The following is a 729-nucleotide window of genomic DNA, read 5'->3' as shown; positions in this document are numbered from 1 at the left end:
AACCTAAAGCCATCCTTGCCACAGCATGACCACGTGCTGGACATGCGCGGGCCCCGGTCCCTGACGCACGCCACGGCGCCGCGCCCCTACGCAAAGGCCCGTGCCCGCGGGAGTGCCACGAACACTCCCGAGCTTTCCGAGGTGGTGATGGGCACGGAGTTCCTGAAGAGACACGTCAACACCACGTGGATGAGGAATTATCGACAGCTAGTGGAACTTCAGCAGGTGGAACGTCTGTGTCGCGGCGAGGACTTGAGAGTAAGCGTTGCGTCATTTGAGATATGTTGAGAAATTTTCAGTAATGGGGTAAAAGTAGTGTTTTTTTATTCTCTCTGGTTGCTGGGCATAATTTCTCAGTAACAATAATTTCTTAGTAACATAAAAAGTGCAGGAAATACGTTGATATTGTATCGTCAAACAGCTGATATTTACCCCCTCCTGTATTAACTTCTCCAGTCGGCAGAAGTAACGTCTCAGCTGACATGCCGCTACATGGCAGGAAACAGCGCTTGGCTCCTGCTTGCTCCCTTCAAGGTGGAAGTCCTCTCTCTAGATCCTTATATCACGATCGTGTACGAGGTCATGAGGCCGCGAGAAGCTGAGGAGGTCAAGGCTAAGGCAGGTCATCTTCTACAAACGCCGCATAACCCAGCTTACGGCACCGGTGAAAACGGGACCCAGAGTGGGTGGACGCTGAAGCAGTTAGTATGCGTATAGTATATTCTAATA

General features: G+C 51.2%; 1 protein-coding gene across 1 annotated transcript in view; it reads left to right on the top strand.

Moving 5' to 3' along the window:
* The first annotated feature begins 29 nt into the window (after window positions 1-29).
* Window positions 30-729, top strand: part of LOC119589465 (prolyl 4-hydroxylase subunit alpha-2-like) — a 3491-nt gene continuing 2791 nt past the window's right edge. Inside the window, exons 1-2 of the mRNA XM_037938067.1 lie at window positions 30-258; window positions 457-701. Of these exons, the coding sequence (XP_037793995.1) occupies window positions 43-258; window positions 457-701 (461 nt within the window). The 5' untranslated portion in view covers window positions 30-42. The remainder of the gene's footprint in view (window positions 259-456; window positions 702-729) is intronic.

Source organism: Penaeus monodon, chromosome 25 (assembly GCF_015228065.2).
Source record: "Penaeus monodon isolate SGIC_2016 chromosome 25, NSTDA_Pmon_1, whole genome shotgun sequence".
Lineage (NCBI taxonomy): Eukaryota > Metazoa > Arthropoda > Malacostraca > Decapoda > Penaeidae > Penaeus > Penaeus monodon.
The sequence above is the reverse complement of the archived record's forward strand: the minus strand, read 5'-3'. Positions and strand labels throughout refer to the sequence as shown.